The 16,914-nt window shown below is 53.4% G+C and overlaps 1 protein-coding gene across 1 annotated transcript in view; it reads left to right on the plus strand.

Annotated features, from left to right (window-relative positions):
* The first annotated feature begins 285 nt into the window (after positions 1-285).
* Positions 286-16,914, plus strand: part of AGO4 (argonaute RISC component 4) — a 109,431-nt gene continuing 92,802 nt past the window's right edge. The window contains exon 1 of the mRNA XM_075336028.1: positions 286-420. Coding sequence (XP_075192143.1) covers positions 402-420 — 19 coding nt within the window. The 5' untranslated portion in view covers positions 286-401. The remainder of the gene's footprint in view (positions 421-16,914) is intronic.

Raw genomic sequence — 16,914 nt, forward strand, 5'->3', positions numbered from 1 at the left:
ACATGCCACCTATGTGAGGGCAGCACATGTATAGCTGCCATCCAGCCTGCCTGGTGCCCGTCGCCCACTCTGCTCTGCCTCCTCCCCTACCTCCTCAGTGCGCGCCCCCGCCCCTCAGTGCGCGCTCCCGCCCCATGCTCGGTCCCCTCTTTTCCGTCTCCGGTGTCGCCGTACGGGCACAGCTGACCCGCGACTCTCCCGTTCCCCTCCGTGTTCCCGCAGCACAGACGTCCTCTCTGCTGCCGCTCCGCGCCGAGCTGCGCCACTTCCCAGACAGCGGAGGCGCCGGGCGTCCGGAGGCTTCGTCCCTTCCCCCAGACCCGATTCCGTCCGTGGAGGGACCCCCACCCGGAGCAAATATTCCGGAGAAAAAGAGACTCCCGGAGAGGACTGCTGCGGAGATGGAGGCGGTGGGGCCCGGTAAGTGCTGCCCGGCTGGATCGGTCTAGGCCTGGGCTGCCCGGGGTGGGTAGGCCTCACCTGAGGCAGGTCGGACATGGAGAGCAGGGTACGGGGCGGACGTGAGCGCCCCCAGCAGGACGCCGGGGTATGTGCCCCCCTGGCCACAGGTGACGGCTCCTGCGGGCAGGAATGGGGGGCTGCGCTACACTGGTGTTCATGGTCACAATGAGACCTGTATTTCCCAGGGAAAGGGGCCGCTCCACGTCTGTGGGGTGAGAGGATGGCGCGGGGCCACTCCACGTCTGTGGGGTGAGAGGATGGCGCGGGGCCGACTCCACGTCTGTGGGGTGAGAGGATGGCGCGGGGCCGACTCCACGTCTGTGGGGTGAGAGGATGGCGCGGGGCCGCTCCACGTCTGTGGGGTGAGAGGATGGCGCGGGGCCGCTCCACGTCTGTGGGGTGAGAGGATGGCGCGGGGCCGACTCCACGTCTGTGGGGTGAGAGGATGGCGCGGGGCCGACTCCACGTCTGTGGGGTAAGAGGATGGCGCGGGGCCGCTCCACGTCTGTGGGGTGAGAGGATGGCGCGGGGCCGCTCCACGTCTGTGGGGTGAGAGGATGGCGCGGGGCCGCTCCACGTCTGTGGGGTGAGAGGATGGCGCGGGGCCGCTCCACGTCTGTGGGGTGAGAGGATGGCGCGGGGCCGCTCCACGTCTGTGGGGTGAGAGGATGGCGCGGGGCCGCTCCACGTCTGTGGGGTGAGAGGATGGCGCGGGGCCGACTCCACGTCTGTGGGGTGAGAGGATGGCGCGGGGCCGACTCCACGTCTGTGGGGTGAGAGGATGGCGCGGGGCCGACTCCACGTCTGTGGGGTGAGAGGATGGCGCGGGGCCGCTCCACGTCTGTGGGGTGAGAGGATGGCGCGGGGCCGCTCCACGTCTGTGGGGTGAGAGGATGGCGCGGGGCCGCTCCACGTCTGTGGGGTGAGAGGATGGCGTGGGGCCGACTCCACGTCTGTGGGGTGAGAGGATGGCGCGGGGCCGACTCCACGTCTGTGGGGTAAGAGGATGGCGCGGGGCCGCTCCACGTCTGTGGGGTGAGAGGATGGCGCGGGGCCGCTCCACGTCTGTGGGGTGAGAGGATGGCGCGGGGCCGCTCCACGTCTGTGGGGTGAGAGGATGGCGCGGGGCCGCTCCACGTCTGTGGGGTGAGAGGATGGCGCGGGGCCGCTCCACGTCTGTGGGGTGAGAGGATGGCGCGGGGCCGACTCCACGTCTGTGGGGTGAGAGGATGGCGCGGGGCCGCTCCACGTCTGTGGGGTGAGAGGATGGCGCGGGGCCGACTCCACGTCTGTGGGGTGAGAGGATGGCGCGGGGCCGCTCCACGTCTGTAGGAATGTGTAGAGTCCCTCCACCGCATTGTGATCACACACTGATACCGAGCGAGGGGTGTACCTCTGTGCGCTGCGTGTGCCGGGGCCTGCCTCTGTGCGCTGCGTGTGCCGGGGCCTGCCTCTGTGCGCTGCGTGTGCCGGGGCCTGCCTCTGTGCGCTGCGTGTGCCGGGGCCTGCCTCTGTGCCCTGCGTGTTCCGGGGCCTGCCTCTGTGCCCTGCGTGTGCCGGGGCCTGCCTCTGTGCGCGGCGTGTGCCGGGGCCTGCCTCTGTGCGCGGCGTGTGCCGGGGCCTGCCTCTGTGCGCTGCGTGTGCCGGGGCCTGCCTCTGTGCGCTGCGTGTGCCGGGGCCTGCCTCTGTGCGCTGCGTGTGCCGGGGCCTGCCTCTGTGCGCTGCGTGTGCCGGGGCCTGCCTCTGTGCGCTGCGTGTGCCGGGGCCTGCCTCTGTGCGCTGCGTGTGCCGGGGCCTGCCTCTGTGCCCTGCGTGTGCCGGGGCCTGCCTCTGTGCGCGGCGTGTGCCGGGGCCTGCCTCTGTGCGCGGCGTGTGCCGGGGCCTGCCTCTGTGCGCTGCGTGTGCCGGGGCCTGCCTCTGTGCGCTGCGTGTGCCGGGGCCTGCCTCTGTGCCCTGCGTGTGCCGGGGCCTGCCTCTGTGCGCGGCGTGTGCCGGGGCCTGCCTCTGTGCGCGGCGTGTGCCGGGGCCTGCCTCTGTGCGCTGCGTGTGCCGGGGCCTGCCTCTGTGCGCTGCGTGTGCCGGGGCCTGCCTCTGTGCGCTGCGTGTGCCGGGGCCTGCCTCTGTGCGCTGCGTGTGCCGGGGCCTGCCTCTGTGCGCTGCGTGTGCCGGGGCCTGCCTCTGTGCGCTGCGTGTGCCGGGGCCTGCCTCTGTGCGCGGCGTGTGCCGGGGCCTGCCTCTGTGCGCGGCGTGTGCCGGGGCCTGCCTCTGTGCGCGGCGTGTGCCGGGGCCTGCCTCTGTGCCCTGCGTGTGCCGGGGCCTGCCTCTGTGCGCGGCGTGTGCCGGGGCCTGCCTCTGTGCGCGGCGTGTGCCGGGGCCTGCCTCTGTGCGCTGCGTGTGCCGGGGCCTGCCTCTGTGCGCGGCGTGTGCCGGGGCCTGCCTCTGTGCGCTGCGTGTGCCGGGGCCTGCCTCTGTGCGCTGCGTGTGCCGGGGCCTGCCTCTGTGCGCTGCGTGTGCCGGGGCCTGCCTCTGTGCGCTGCGTGTGCCGGGGCCTGCCTCTGTGCGCTGCGTGTGCCGGGGCCTGCCTCTGTGCGCTGCGTGTGCCGGGGCCTGCCTCTGTGCGCGGCGTGTGCCGGGGTGTATGTATACAATCATGCACTGATTACTATACATAACTTCCTATGTTTGTATGTACATTTTTCTGTACACGTGTATAGTAAGTAGTGCATGTTTGTATATGTACACACCCACACATGTGTAACATGTCTGTATGTATAGCCCTCGCACAGTAGTCTGTGTCCCGCCTCCTAGTCGCTGGCCCCTCCTTCACGTCCTGCCATATAGGAATGTGCTACCTAGTCCAGTGAGAACAGTAGCTAGACACTGTGCCCTTTTTTCCCTTTAAATATATGGGTTTATCACCAGACTGAGCAACGGTGTGTGGACTCTAATGACCCCGTTGTTTATTGTTTCATTTTATTCCGCGTAAATAGAAAACTACCCTGCATAAACCTGTAGAGGAATGGCCATTCATTCAGTCCAGCAACAATTTTCCATCTGGATTTCCCTGTGCTCTCGCTTTAGAGAGTGCTCTAAGGAATCACACACAGGCTCCTGCTCCAAAAGGACCCCACTTTATTAATCTGCCCAGGTCCTTCTACTTCTGACCTCTTTCCTGACAGCTGCACTTTCTTCCAGCCCAACTGTAGTGGTGATGTGATCATCAGGGTTGGCGGTCTAGTGCAGTTTATTAAAGAAGCTCTCCCACCAAATGTTTTTGTTGCCTGAACCAGTGTAAATGTACATGTAGTATAGTTGCGGTAATATACTGACTGAGTGCTGTCTTCCCAGGTTTCCAGCGCTGCTCTGGCTTTCTTCTCACTTACATATTTGTATTCTGACTTACCAGGTCACACTGGGGTTTGTCAGCCGGAAGTCGCTTCTACAGTGTAAATCTCTGGAGTTTCGGAATTCGGCTCCATAGACTCGCATTGTAAAAGCCGCTTCGGGCTCACATAAACCCATTGTGGCTGACTATGGCTTCCAGGTCTGTCATCTCACCAGATTTGGGCCTATAAGCTGCAGCCACCACCAGTGGGCTCTTATATACAGGAGTCTAACATGCTGTATATAAGAGCCTAGGCCACTGTGTGAAACAAAAAAAACACTTTATAATACTCTCCTAAACCGGTCGCTGCGGTGGATGTGGGTTTCGGCCATCTTCATCCTCCATCTTCTGAAGCCGCGGTGCATGAGGCGTGAGATGGCCATTTCGATAGAAAGTGAAATAATGCAGCCTGATCCCCATGCTGATTAGATCCGATGACCATGGGTGGGAATGAGCTTTGCGTTTCACACGTCTGTGTCTTTTGTCAAAACTAACCACTCATGTTAACTTTGACGTAGGATGCAGGACGTCTGAAATGCATAGCTCATTGCCACCCATGGTCATCACATCTAATCACCATGGGGATCCGGCTGCATTTTATTTCACCTTCTATGGAAATGGATTTTAAAGTTGAAATAAAGACTTCAGTTTTATTTCTATTTGAGTTAGATTTATTTTTTTCTATTTGGATTTCCACGCTAATGATTAAAGCCATCTCCTACACATTAGATAGCCAAGACGTCTTTATCATCAGACAGGATTACAATGATAACACCTTTATATACCATGATTACACAGGATCCACCACTCACAAATGTGACAGTGCCCTTCCTCTCTTTCCTACACTATGACCTCTTCTGAAGAGCATGGCTAGATATGCTTAATGGCTTTTAAAGCCTATTGTTTCCTAGGGTCAATGAGGCTGCTGTAAAGCAAAGCTCTGAATGATATTACCATGATCTGAGGCATCAGTGGTATCAATTATCATATAAATAAAATAAGACATGTAATATCTGGTTTTATGTACACTGCAACCTTGGTTAACGAGAACAATCCGTTCTGGGAGTGTGCTTATTAACCCCTTCAGCCCCCGGGCACTTTCCGTTTTTACGTTTTTGTTTTTTGCTCCCCTTCTTCCGAGAGGCGTAACTTTTTTTATTTTTCCATCAATCTTGCCATATGAGGGCTTGTTTTTTGCGGGACGAGTTGTACTTTTAAATGAAACCATAAGTTTTACCATATAGTGTGCTGGAAAACGGCAAAAAAATTCCAAGTGCGGAAAAATTGCAAATAAAGTGGGATTGTACAATAGTTTCTTTGTCGCTCCATTGGGAGACCCAGACAATTGGGTGTATAGCTTCTGCCTCCGGAGGCCACACAAAGTATTACACTTTAAAAAGTGTAACCCCTCCCCTCTGCCTATACACCCTCCCGTGCATCACGGGCTCCTCAGTTTTATGCTTTGTGTAGAAGGAGGCAGACATGCACTCATGCTCCCATTTTAGTCAGCAGCAGCTGCTGATTTTATCGGTTGGAAGAAAAGAGGGCCCCCACAGGGCCCCCGGCATGCTCCCTTCTCACCCCACTGAGTCGGCGGTGCTGTTAAGGTTGAGGTACCCATTGCGGGTACAGAGGCTGGAGCCACATGCCGTTTTCCTTCACCATCCCATAGAGGCTCTGGGTGAAGTGGGATCCTAACCGGTCATCCATTCACTGGGACCGGGCTCCCTCCGCAGCCCCTGTGGGAATCTGCCGGACCGGAGACTTGGTATCATCAGGGACAGGGCCCTGCATCCAAAGGTACTCTGGGTCCCCATGGGGACAGTGCTTGGACCGCTGGTGTCACTGACGCCGCAGCTGCGGCTGGTTTTTGTGACGACCGGGACTTCCGCGCAGACCGCGCCTGTTTTTCGGCCGCAGTATTAAATTTAGTCCCCGGCTTCATTGCGGCCTAGTACATAACTCCCGCCCCCGGGCCTGCCAGTCAGGGGTAAGGGCGGGACGGTCGACCTGACGTCGACAGTGAGGGCTGGAGCATACTTTAGGTTTCCTCCCCCCCCCCTCACTGATCACTGTGGGGCACCAGATTCCCGCACTTTATTAGTCGCCGCCCACGGCTCCCTCCTCCCCTGAGAGCTCCGGCAGCCATTTTTTACACATTCTGCCGGTGGAGGATTTCAGGAACGAGTTCTGAAGGACAGATCACAGCTCTGGGAGACCTGGGCAGGGAATCTGGTGGACACACACCGCTTTGAGCGGTCGGTAAGCCACACCGGTCACCCGGTGCTGGTCCCCCTAGGGTGCCAGAGTATATATATATATATATATATATATATATATATATATATATATATATATATATATATATATATATATATATATATACGGTATATATATACGGTATATATATATATATATATATATATATATATATATATATATATATATATATATATATACGGTATATATATATATATATATATATATATATATTTTCTCTGCTCGGCCGGGTTGTTTTGCTTTTGGCTATATACCCTCAGTGATCACTCTCTTGGGAGACAACAGCATGTCGTTCACAAGGAGCAAGGGCGCTAAGGCAAAGGGTTATTTTGCAACTTGTACCTCTTGTGCGGCTATGTTACCTGCAGGTTCCACCTACCCTCACTGTGAGCAATGCTCGGCCCCTGTTGCACTTGCTCAGCCGGAGCCTCGGGCACTAGGGGGACCCTCGGCTCAGGCAGACCCTCCTGCTTCCCCTGTCCAGGCGGCAGGGACAGAGTTTGCAGCTTTTGCTGAGAAACTCTCTGATTCGCTTTCACAATCCATGGCTCAATCTATGGACAAATGGTCTGCCAGGCTACTAGAAGCCTTGCAGTCCAGACCGGTCCTTACACAGGCCCCGGGCACTGTTGGATCATCGCCTCCAGGTCCCTCTCGGTCTGCGCCGCAGCGTGCTCCCGGGGTGGCCCCTAGGTCTCACGTGGAGGACTCCGGCACGGACCACAGTCCCAGACCGGCTAAGTGGGCTCGCTGGGAATCTTCCCCGACTTCCTCCCGCTGCTCGGGGTCTCAGCTTGAGGACTCTCTGGAGGATGAGGCGGACGTCGCAGCTCAAGGCTCTGACCCTGATGTTGCTCTCAATCTTGATACACCTGAAGGGGACGCCATAGTAAATGACCTTATTGCGTCCATCAACCAGGTGCTAGATCTTTCTCCCCCAACTCCACCTATAGAGGAGTCGGCTTCACAGCAGGAGAAACACCAGTTTAGGTTTCCCAAACGTACACGGAGTGCTTTTTTCGATCATTCTAACTTCAGAGATGCTGTCCAGAAACATAGAGCATTTCCGGACAAGCGCTTTGCTAAGCGCCTTAATGACACACGTTACCCCTTCCCCTCTGACGTAGTTAAGGGTTGGGCTCAATGTCCCAAGGTGGATCCTCCAGTCTCTAGACTGGCGGCTAGATCCGTAGTATCAGTGGCAGATGGCTCATCGCTCAAGGATGCCACTGACAGGCAGATAGAGCTCCTGGTGAAATCCATCTATGAAGCCACAGGTGCGTCTTTTGCCCCGGCCTTTGCAGCCGTGTGGGCACTCCAAGCTATCTCAGCTTGTCTGTCTGAGATTAATGCGGTCACACGTACCTCTGCTCCGCAAGTTGTGTCTTTGACTTCTCAGGCATCGGCTTTTTCGTCCTACGCCATGAACGCCGTCCTGGACTCTGCTAGCCGTACAGCGGTGGCATCCGCTAACTCGGTGGCAGTCCGCAGGGCCATGTGGCTACGCGAATGGAAGGCAGACTCTGCTTCCAAGAAATTCTTAACCGGTTTGCCGTTTTCTGGCGACCGATTGTTTGGCGAACGATTGGATGAAATCATTAAGGAATCCAAGGGAAAGGACTCGTCCTTACCCCAGTCCAAACCGAAGAGACCTCAGCAACGGAAAATACAATCGAGGTTTCGGTCCTTTCGGCCCTCAGCCAAGTCCCAATCCTCCTCGTCCAACAGGCCACAGAAGGGCCAGAGGAACTCTTATGCGTGGCGGTCTAAGTCACGCCCCCAAAAGACCGCCGGAGGCACTGCCTCCAAGGCGGCCTCCTCATGACTCCCGGCATCCCCGAACCGCATCCTCGGTCGGTGGCAGGCTCTCCCGCTTTTGCGACGCCTGGTGGCCACATGTCCAAGACCGATGGGTGAGAGACATTCTGTCTCACGGTTACAGGATAGAGTTCAGCTCTCGTCCTCCGACTCGTTTCTTCAGAACATCTCCGCCCCCAGTTCGGGCCGGCGAACTTTTTCAGGCTGTGAGCGTCCTGAAGTCAGAAGGAGTTGTGATCCCCGTTCCCCCTCAGGAACATGGTCACGGCTTCTACTCCAACTTGTTCGTGGTGCCAAAGAAGGACGGATCTTTCCGTCCCGTTCTGGACCTCAAACTGCTCAACAGGCATGTGAGCACCAGAAGGTTTCGGATGGAATCTCTCCGCTCTGTCATCGCTTCGATGTCACAAGGAGACTTCCTAGCATCAATCGACATCAGGGATGCTTATCTCCATGTGCCGATCGCTCTGGAGACTCTCCAGCGGTTCGGGTGGATCATCAACTTTCCAAAGTCCAAGTTGACACCGACCCAATCACTGACTTACCTAGGGATGGAGTTTCATACTCTCTCAGCGATAGTCAAGCTACTATTGGACAAACAGCTTTCACTGCAGACAGGGGTGAAATCTCTTCTTCGGGGCCAGTCACACCCCTTGAGGCGCCTCATGCACTTCCTGGGGAAGATGGTGGCAGCAATGGAGGCAGTTCCCTTCGCGCAATTTCATCTGCGCCCACTCCAATGGGACATTCTCCGCAAATGGGACAGGAGATAGACGTCCCTCGACAGGAACGTCTCTCTTTCCCTTGCAGCCAAAACCTCTCTTCAGTGGTGGCTGCTTCCCACTTCTCTATCGCAGGGAAAATCCTTCCTGCCCCCAACCTGGGCTGTGGTCACGACGGACGCGAGTCTGTCAGGGTGGGGAGCGGTGTTTCTCCACCACAGGGCTCAGGGAACCTGGACTCCGATAGAGTCCTCCCTGCAGATCAATGTTCTGGAAATAAGGGCAGTGTATCTAGCCCTAAAGGCGTTCCATCGGTGGCTGGAGGGCAGGCAGATCCGCATACAGTCGGACAACGCCACGGCGGTCGCGTACATCAACCACCAGGGCGGTACGCGCAGCCATCAAGCCTTCCAGGAAGTCCGGCGGATTCTGATGTGGGCGGAGGCCACAGCCTCCACTATCTCCGCAGTTCACATCCCGGGCGTGGAAAACTGGGAAGCAGACTTTCTCAGTCGTCAGGGCATGGATGCGGGGGAATGGTCTCTTCACCCAGACGTGTTTCGACTCTCGAGAGATCTGTCGACGCTGGGGAACGCCGGACGTCGATCTCATGGCGTCACGGCACAACAACAAGGTCCCGGCCTTCATGGCACGGTCTCTAGATCACAGCTCTGGCGGCGGACGCGTTAGTTCAGGATTGGTCGCAGTTTCGACTGCCCTATGTGTTTCCTCCTCTGGCGATGTTGCCCAGAGTGTTACGCAAGATCAGATCCGACTGTCGTCGCGCCATTCTCATCGCTCCAGATTGGCCGAGGCGGTCGTGGTACCCGGATCTGTGGCATCTCACGGTGGGTCAGCCGTGGGCGCTTCCAGACCGCCCAGACCTACTGTCTCAAGGGCCGTTTTTCCATCTGAGTTCTGTGGCCCTCAACCTGACTGTGTGGCCATTGAGTCCTGGCTCCTAGCGTCCTCAGGGTTATCTCAAGATGTCATTGCCACCATGAGACAGGCCAGGAAGCCAACGTCCGCCAAGATCTATTACAGGTCTTGGCGGATCTTCTTGTCCTGGTGCTCTGATAATGGTTTTGCTCCCTGGCCGTTTGCCTTACCCATTTTTCTTTCATTCCTTCAATCCGGAATGGACAAGGGTTTGTCACTGGGCTCTCTCAAGGGACAAGTATCGGCGCTCTCAGTATTTTTTCAAAAACGCCTGGCAAGGCTTCCGCAGGTCCGCACGTTCCTGCAGGGAGTTTGCCACATAGTTCCACCCTACAAGCGCCCGCTGGAACCCTGGGACCTTAACAGGGTGCTGACGGCTCTCCAGAAGCCACCTTTCGAGCCGCTGAAGGATGTCTCTTTATCACGTCTTTCGCAGAAGGTGGCATTTCTAGTGGCAGTTACATCACTCCGAAGAGTGTCGGAGCTTGCAGCGCTGTCATGCAAAGCCCCCTTCCTGGTTTTTCACCAGGATAAGGTGGTTCTGCGTCCTGTACCGGAGTTTCTCCCTAAGGTGGTATCTCCTTTTCATCTCAATCAGGATATCTCCTTGCCTTCATTTTGCCCTCATCCAGTTCACCAATGCGAAAAGGATTTGCACTCTTTGGATCTGGTGAGAGCACTCCGTTTCTACGTGTCTCGCACGGCGCCCCTGCGCCGTTCAGATGCGCTCTTTGTCCTTGTCGCTGGCCAGCGTAAGGGCTCGCAGGCCTCCAAGTCAACCTTGGCTCGATGGATCAAGGAACCGATTCTTGAAGCCTACCGTTCTTCGGGGCTTCCGCTTCCTTCGGGGCTGAAAGCCCATTCTGCCAGAGCCGTGGGTGCGTCCTGGGCATTGCGACACCGGGCTACGGCTCAACAGGTGTGTCAGGCAGCTACCTGGTCTAGTCTGCACACTTTCACAAAACACTATTAAGTGCATACCTATGCTTCGGCAGACGCCAGTCTAGGTAGGCGAGTCCTTCAGGCGGCGGTTGCCCACCTGTAGGAAGGGGCCGTTTTCGGCTATCTGTTATTGAGGTATTCTTTACCCACCCAGGGACTGCTTTTGGACGTCCCAATTGTCTGGGTCTCCCAATGGAGCGACAAAGAAGAAGGGAATTTTGTTTACTTACCGTAAATTCCTTTTCTTCTAGCTCCTATTGGGAGACCCAGCACCCGCCCCTGTTCCCTTCGGGCTGTTGTTCTTTTTGTGTACACATGTTGTTCATGAAGATTTGTTCTTTTGGTTCATGGTTTCAGTTCTCCGAACATCCTTCGGATTAAATTTACCTTAGACCAATTTATAAGTTTCCTCCTTCCTGCTTTTGCACCAAAACTGAGGAGCCCGTGATGCACGGGAGGGTGTATAGGCAGAGGGGAGGGGTTACACTTTTTAAAGTGTAATACTTTGTGTGGCCTCCGGAGGCAGAAGCTATACACCCAATTGTCTGGGTCTCCCAATAGGAGCTAGAAGAAAAGGAATTTACGGTAAGTAAACAAAATTCCCTTCTTTTGGGATATTTTATTCACCGTGTTCACTATATGGTAAAACTGATGTGTGGGTATGATGCCTCAGGTCGGTGCGAGTTTGTAGACACCAAACATGTATAGGTTTACTTGTATCTAAGGGGTTAAAAAAAATTCACAAGCTTGTCCAAAAAACGTGGCGCACGTTTTGCGCCATTTTCCAAAACCCGTAGCGTTCTCATTTTTCAGGATCTGAGGCTCAGTGATGGCTTATTTTTTGCGTCTCGACCTGACGTTCTTAACGGTACCATTTTTGCGCAGATGCTACGTTTTTATCGCCTGTTATTGCATTTTGCGCAAAATTTGCGGCGACCAAAAAACGTAATTTTGGCGTTTGGAATTTTTTTGCCGCTACGCCGTTTACTGATCAGATTCATTGATTTTATATTTTGATAGATCGGGCATTTCTGAACGTGGCGATACCAAATATGTGTGTATTTTTTTATTTTTTTAACCCTGTAATTTTCAATGGGGTGAAAGGGGGGTGATTTGAACTTTTAGGTTTTTTTATTTTTTTTTAATTTTTTAAAACTTTTTTTTTACTTTTTTTTTTATTTTACTAGTCCCCCTAGGGGGCTATTGCGATCAGCAATCCGATCGCTCTGCACTATCTGCAGATCTCAGCTACAGAGCTGAGAACTGCAGATTTGCTGCTTCACTTTCAATGCCGGCTGTATTCCGGCATTGAGAGGAAGTGACTCATGTTAGCTACAGGCGTCATCACATGACCCTGTGCTACCATGGCAACCGCCGAAAGTCACGTGATCATGTCACGTGACTTCCGGTGGGGGCGGGGTAAGTCACTGTCATGGCGGCGTCCATATACATATCGCTGCCAAGACCTTGGCAGCGAAATGTAAGGGGTTAATGGCCGCGGGTGGAAGCGATTCCACCCGCGGCTAGCAGGCACACATATCAGCTGTTGATAACAGCTGATATGTGCGCGTCTCGCCGCCGCCTGCCGGCGGCAGGGGGCGGGGCTTACCGGCACACGATCCATGACGTATCTAGTACGTCATGGGTCGTTAAGGGGTTAACCAAGTTACTCGTTCAGCAAAGCAACATTTCCCATAGGAAATCATTGTAATGCAGACAATTCGTTCCACAACTTGTTAAATGTCCCATCCTGGTCCCCTATTGTGTCATTCCACACACGTACAAACGCACAAGCACACACACACATATCATGCTCACCTTACCTTTTGTTCCATCGCCGGTCTCCTGGGACTTGCTGTTTGCTAGTACGGGCTGTGTATCGGGTAACCATCGCGACGAGGGAGGAACTTCCGCTGCCAGAGCGCTGACGTCAAAGGCAGGAGCTGCTTGCCTCTGATTGGCCAGCGCGCTGCCTTTGAGTAGCGGAAGTTGACAGAGGAAGTTCCTGCTTCGTTGCTATGGTTGCCGATGCACAGCCTATACCGGCGAACTACAGGACTCAGGAGACTGACGTTGGAACTGAAGGTACACATATTATGCTCACCTTACCTTCCGTTCCATCGCCGGCCTCATGGATCTTGTAGTTCGCCGTGAGGATTCCTACCTCGTCACGATGTACTGGGGAACTACAAGAACCATGAGGCTGGTGGTGGAACGGAAGGTAAGGTGAGCATAATACTGTATGTGTGTGCTTGTGCGTTTTTGTGTTGACTGCAAGAGCGAGTTAGAGCGCGGTGGATGTACGGAACCGGAAGTGTGTGCGGTGAGGATTTTGCTCGTACAGCAAAGCTTTCTCGTAATCAGAGTTACAAAATTACAGAAAGCTTTGCTTGTTAAGCGAAATTCTCGTTAACTGGGTTACTCGTTAAGCGAGGTTCCACTGTACTAATAAGTAATATATTCTGTTCATTCCAATGTGCCATTAGATTCCTTCTGACTATACCATATAGTTTGAAGTCGTCAGGGGCGAGAGACGAGACTTGTCTGTTGTGGCCCCTGCTGACTTCTGCTGCCCCACTCCAGTTACTTGATAGGTCCTCTTTATGTTTACATATGGGAATGGTGGGGGAGGGGATGCTAAATGGGCGCCGTACCATTTTAGATCGGTCTTTCATAGCTAGCCAAACACACAGTTCTTTACTGCAAGAGCAGTGGACTATGGCCCTCTTTACCACATACTCTTGTACTAGTTGATTCACAACTAAATTTTGAGAGGCCTTGATGCCTTTCTTGGAAAGTATAATATTACTGGTTATGTGCACGAGATTATGTGATGGGGGGTTGATCCATTGAACTAGTCTGATTGCCGTATGTGCAGTCAGGAATGATTTTTTTTTCTCCTAATGTGGCTCCTATTGTCTGCTCATTGGGTTTTTTTTTTTTGCCTTCCTCTGGATCAACATGTTAGGTTAGGTCATGGGTTGTACTCAAAGGACTTAAGACTACCTTAAACACTATGAAACCTATCTGGCTGCAGTTGTATAGCCAGGCTCTGATTCATGCTGCCCGTTGTTCAGGAACCATCACTCTAATGACATGTTCCCGCTTACCTCACTGTACAATCTGAACGGCTTAAATTAGAAAAAAGTCCCATATGTCCAGATGTCTGTTACATACTGGTCTTCGCATGTTGTTCTTCCCTCTGAACATGTACCTATGGACAATTCCACTTTTTTTTTGGGGCACGTTTCTGCACCCATATTATGGTGCAAGGTTATGGACCAGTGTAACAACCCAAGTTGATCAACTGATGTCCACGATGAGTGTCTTTTGATAGGGGAGTGACGTCCCTGCCCCTGAAACCATATACCCCAGTTTTGTTTTTTTAGCCCTTTATGGCAATGCTGCATAAAACTATGTAAGGCTATGTGCGCACTGGAAAATGGAATTTTCTCAAGAAAATTCCGCAGGTATTCAAAAATTACCGCACCCGCGGTAACAAACCGCAGCAAACCGCACCCGAAAACCGCATGCGGTTTGCCGCGGTTTGCTGCGGTTTTACCGCGGTAGTGTTCGCGGTATTGCCGCGGTTTTGCCGCGCTTTATTGCATTCAATGCAATAAAGCACATTGAAGAAAAAAAAAAGTCATTTCACTCTGAGATAGATAGACAGAAGAATAGATAGAGGGATAGATAGACAGACAGAGGGATAGACAGACAGATAGATAGATAGAGGGATAGACAGACAGACAGATGGATAGACCGATAGATAGAGGACAGATCGCTGCATTTCCCACGGTCGGCAGTGAGTTCACATTACCGGCTGTGGGAAATGACCGGTAATTACCTCTGCTGTCTGCTGCATTCATTCAGCGCTGTGTCTGTGTCAGTCGCGGCTGGATGTAAGCAGCGCAGGACCTGTGGATTACGCCGGAGCTGTGGATTGCGCCGGAGCTTTGTTTCGGGAGGGGTTAATAAAATGGTGAACGAGGCTTGTTTGTTTTATTTAAAATAAAGGATCTTTCGGTGTCTGTGTTTTTTCACTTTACTTCGGGTTGATCATGTCAGCTGTCACATAGACGCTGCCATGATCAAGCCTGGAGTTAATGGCGGTGATCCACCACCAATAACCCCTTGTATTACCCTGACAGCCACTGCTACACGGCGGCAGGAAGAGCCGGGGGACACTCTGGTACTGTCGCATAATGGATACGACAGTCCCGGGGCAGCTGCGGCTGATATTCTCGGCTGCGGGAGGGGGAGTGAGGCGGGGGACATTAACCCTGCCCCTCTCCCTCCCCAGCCTGAGAATACCAGGCCGCCGCTGTGTGCTTACCTCGGATGGACGGTAAATATACAGCGGAGCCCACGTGCTTTGTTTTCTATATTTCCGTTTGCTTTCTATGTGTATTCTATATGTTTGTGTCTGTGTTTGTTCTATGTCTGTGATGTCTGTGTGTGAGTGTGATGTGTGTGTGTTTACTCTCTGCTTTGCTTCCTCTTCCTGTAATGACATCACTTCCCTGCAAAATCGCAGACAAGCGATGTACATTACCGGAGGTAAACCGCGAAATACCGCAGGGAATAACGCAGGAAAATGCAGTGAACCGCACAGAATTTGCTTCCTGCGTTATTCCCTGCGGGATTTCACGATTACATTGCAGTCAATGGAGTGAAATCCCGCAGCGACGTGCGGAAAAGAAGTGACATGCAATTGTTTTTGCTGCGGGAATCCCACAGCAAAACATGCAGCTGTCAAATTCCGCATAGTGCGCACAGGATTTTTTTTGCCCATAGGTTTTGCTGGTGATTCACTGCAGAGATGTTATGAACATTTTCTGCAGCAAAACCGCAAAAAATCCGCGGCACAATCCGGTAAGTGCGCACATAGCCTTAAGACAAAAGAAGTTTTTCCACGTTTGCTCTTAAAGAGAACCTGTCAGATGCAATATGTACCCAGAACTACGAGCAGTTCTGGGTGCATATTGCTAATCCCTGCCTAACCGTCCCTGTATACACTAGAATAGATAAAGGGATCTGTAGACAAAGTATTTCTAAAGATCTCATATGATATGCTAATGAAGGTGGGGACTAGCCCCAAGGCTGTTATACCCCTGACTAGCCGCCTTCTTAGCATGTTAGTTTGCCCACAGGGGTGTACTAATATGCTATTCAATGCAGCATCACCAGCGGTGCTGTACGTACCTGTGTTGGCTATGACTGTGCATCTGAATGCCGGGCACTTCCGGTCATGCACGGTATGAAGCCGGGGTACGTGTCCCGGCTTCAGAGAGGTCTACTGCGCATGACTGGAAGTGCCCGGAGCATTCAAAAGCGCAGTCACAGCGAACATAGGTACACGAGTCACTGCTGGTGACGCTGCATTGAATAACATGTTGGTACGCCCCTGTGGGCGTGCTAACATGGCGATTAGTCGGGGGATATAACTCCCTTGGGACTAGTCCCCTCACTCATTAGCATAAGATAAAGGATCTTTAGAAATAGTTTTTCTAAAGATGTCTTTTTCTATGCTACTATATACGGTTAGGCAGAGAATGGTAATATGCACCCAGAACTGCTCGTGGTTCTGGGTGCATATTGGACCTGACAGGTTCCCTTTAATTATGATGGCAAGAATTTTGCACACACTTGGTCATTTACTGGGTACAGCTATAACATTTCACAGCGCTCCACGGTGGATTCAGCTACAACTTGTTATATAGCAAAGTTGTGGCTTCGGCCGAGAAACATTTGGTCTCCTGATTATGTTAGGATTGTGCACTGTTTTAACTTGAGGAACCATTCATGTGTTTAAAAATAGCTTTGAGCAGTGCGTTTAGTGGCTGGTTGGCAAAAGCTTCCTGTTTCACCTCTGCAGGCAGCAGAGTTAAGGATATACTCATGTGAACAGATGGCTAAAATAGCACGTAGCTGCCAAGAACTCCTTTTACTTTATGCTAGTATAAGGCTGGTTTCACATCAGTTTTTTTTGCCTATCGGCAAAAAAACGCAACGCGCATATCACCGGATCCTGCAGATGGAATGTCCAACGCATGCAACCGCAGTTATTTACTGGATCATGGATGCAGCGGGACATAGAATTTATAGGCCGGCACTGGAGTCAGCTGAACTCCTGATGTGACAGCCTGCACACGCTGTGGATGCACTGCTATCGATCACGTGTGCGGGCTGTGTGGTCAGGAGTTCAACTGACTCCAGCATCGGCCGATACTTGTTCTGTGTACTGCTGCATCCATCACAGCATGTACGGGCTATGAGGTCAGCTAAGTTCGTCCGGCACTGGAGTCAGCTGATCTGACCTCATAGCCAGCAGAACAAGTAATCAGATCAGCTGACTCCAGTGTC

This window comes from Anomaloglossus baeobatrachus, chromosome 2 (assembly GCF_048569485.1).
Source record: "Anomaloglossus baeobatrachus isolate aAnoBae1 chromosome 2, aAnoBae1.hap1, whole genome shotgun sequence".
NCBI lineage: Eukaryota > Metazoa > Chordata > Amphibia > Anura > Aromobatidae > Anomaloglossus > Anomaloglossus baeobatrachus.